The 2,834-nt window shown below is 41.9% G+C and overlaps 1 protein-coding gene across 1 annotated transcript in view; it reads right to left on the bottom strand.

Annotated features, from left to right (window-relative positions):
* MARCHF1 (membrane associated ring-CH-type finger 1) overlaps positions 1–2,834 on the bottom strand; it is a 431,151-nt gene that overhangs the window by 370,492 nt on the left and 57,825 nt on the right. Inside the window, 1 exon segment of the mRNA XM_045295763.1 lies at positions 2,108–2,127. Coding sequence (XP_045151698.1) covers positions 2,108–2,127 — 20 coding nt within the window.

Genomic DNA, 2,834 nt, shown 5'->3' with positions numbered 1-2,834 from the left:
CAAATGTGGCAAAGAAAGCTGATGGTGCCCAGCAATCAAAAGATGTCTAGGGTCTTAAAGGCTAGAAGGTAAACAAGCGGCCATCTAGCTTAGAAGCAACAAAGCCCACATGGAAGAAGCACACCAGCCTGTGTGATCACAAGGTATCGAAGGGATCGGATATCAGCCATCATCAGAACAAAAAAATCATATCATTGTGAATGAGGGGGAATGCAGAGTGGAGACCCAAAGCCCATCTGTAGGCAATTAGACATCCCCTTATGGAAGGGTCGTGGGGAGATGAGCCAGTCAGGATGCAGTGTATCAACGATGAAACATACAATTTCCTCTATTTCCTAAATGCTTCCCCTCTGCCCCTCATTGTCATGATTCCAATTCTACCTTACAAATCTGGCTAGACCAGAGGATGTACACTGGTACAGATAGGACCTGGAAACACAGGGAATCCAGGACGGATGATCCCTTCAGGACCAGTGGTGAGATATACTGGGAGGGTGGAAGGAGGGTAAGGTGGAAAGGGGGAAGCAATTACAGGGATCTACAGATAACCTCCTCCCTGGGGGATGGACAACAGAAAAGTAGGTGAGGGGAGACGTCGGACACTGTAAGATATGACAAAATAATAATTTATAAATTATCAAGGGTTCATGAGACGGGGGAATGAGGCGGGAGGGGAAAATATGAGGAGCTGATGCCAGGGGCTTAAGTGAAGAGCAAATGTTTTGAGAATGATGAGGGTAATGAACATACAAATATGCTTTACACAATTGAAGCATGTATGGATTGTGATAAGAGTTATACGAGCCCCCAATAAAATGATTAAAAAAAAGTGGAAACTTTTCTGAATATTTTAAAATAATATTTTTCTTCATGTAGGACAATTGCTTAAAGAATATACTCATTCCCTCCGTGATTATATAGAGATTTTTTCTTTGAAAATTGATCAAAGTCTCTGAGTTCTAAACAATTAGGATTATAATTGCAATAGTAATTACAATCTCCTTCATGTGATACATGAGTAGATCCATGAGGAGAGTCTGTACATTGTCAGAAACCCACAGTTCCACCCTATTCCATAGTTTCTGTCTACGAGTTGCAGTTCCCTGGATGGCAGTGGGATAGGGTCGTGTAAGATTTTGCTCACAGCTCAAGTATTGTGTCCGCACACTTGAGATTATTATAGTGTCCATGAAAGGTAGCACACTTTTATCTGAAGCTAAATCAGGTCTTTGCTTTAGTTTTGTTTTCCTCCAACACAGTGGCCCTTTGTATTTTCCATTCCAAATTCTATATGAATTTAGGGGTCAGATGCAAACCATCTTTAACCCAATTGCAAAATCTAGAGTAGCTTTTAGAAAAATTCTGTACATTTGGTGTATTCATACACATATCCAAATATAAGATGATCTTGAAGAATTATTTGAGATCACCTATAAACCAGGTATTGAATTCTTATTTCTGCTGATGAAAAAAATTGCTAATTCCTGAAGTGTGCTTCTCAAATCACATACCAAATCCTTCCTTTATTTATTTTTCTCTCTGTCCTTTGCTTTCTAGACAAGGCAATGTTTAAAGTGTGCTCTTCAGTAAAATAAAATTAGGCCTGAGAAGGACCCCTTCATTCAAACTGAGAACACAGTGACTGATCTGTTTAAAGAACTGTCACTCTAGGGCTATAACAGGGCAATTCAAAAACACTCTCAATAGCTCAGAAAACCATTTCCCAACAGGTCCTGAAGATTTCCACAATAAGCAGCCAGCACGCAGAGACTTGCTTCAGTTTAGAATCCCGGAACGAAAACTTCTGACAATCAAACAAATCATGATCCTTCTTTGGACTCAAAACACACTAGGCTGCTACTGAGGGTCATCCCACGCACAACAGAATGAAAAAGTGCCCAGGCCTGTGCCAACCTCACAGCCATTGTGATGCCTGAGTTCCTAGTGGCAGCCACTGTGTCAGTCCATCTCACTGAGGATCTCCCCCTTTTTTGCTGCCCCACCACTTTACCAAACACGACGTCCTTCTATGACCCATCAGGGGAGAGCGGCTGTTCCCTCCTGAGAACATGTCCAGAGCACACGAGATTACTTCTCACCATGCCACCATTCCTTCCAGGCTCTTTACTGGCTGCGGTTCTTCCAAGACACATTTGTTTCTTTTTCTGGCAGGGAGGCCACAGTATAGTAACATGCTTCACCTGCACAATAACTAACTACACGGATTCTTCTGCATTTTCTTTATTCAGCGTCGAACTTGCCCATGCATCTGAGGCAATTTTAAAATATCATACTCCTCAAAGTGACGTCCATGGTTTTCAATACTTTCAAGGAATTTAGTGCAAGAGATTTGCCCAATGCAATGCTTCTTTTAATTTTTCTTTTTAAAAAATCACTTTATTGGGGGCTCATACAACTCTTACTACAATGCATCCATCCATCCATTGTGTCAGGCACCTTTGTTCCCTTGTTGCCATCATCATTCTTAAAACATTTTATTTCTACCTGAGCCCTTGATATCATCTCTACTCCCTCCCCGTCCCACCTCCCTCACAAACCCTTGATAATTTATAAATTATTATTATTATTTTGTCAGGTCTTACACTCGCTGACATCTCCCTTCACCCACTTTTCTGTTGTACATCCCTCAGGGAGAGGGTTCTAAGTAGATCCTTGTGATCGGTTCCCCCTTGCTCCCCCACTTTCCCCTTGCCCTCCTGGTATCTCGACTCTCATTATTGGTCCTGAGGTGTTTATCTGTCCTGGATTCCCTGTGTTTCCAGCTCTGATCTGTACCCCTGTACATACTCTGATCTAGCCGGATTTGTAAGGTA

The sequence above is a fragment of the Echinops telfairi genome, unplaced genomic scaffold (genome assembly GCF_000313985.2).
Source record: "Echinops telfairi isolate 266 unplaced genomic scaffold, ASM31398v2 ScPeMD7_5868;HRSCAF=6743_0, whole genome shotgun sequence".
Classification (NCBI taxonomy): Eukaryota; Metazoa; Chordata; class Mammalia; order Afrosoricida; family Tenrecidae; genus Echinops; species Echinops telfairi.
The sequence above is the reverse complement of the archived record's forward strand: the minus strand, read 5'-3'. Positions and strand labels throughout refer to the sequence as shown.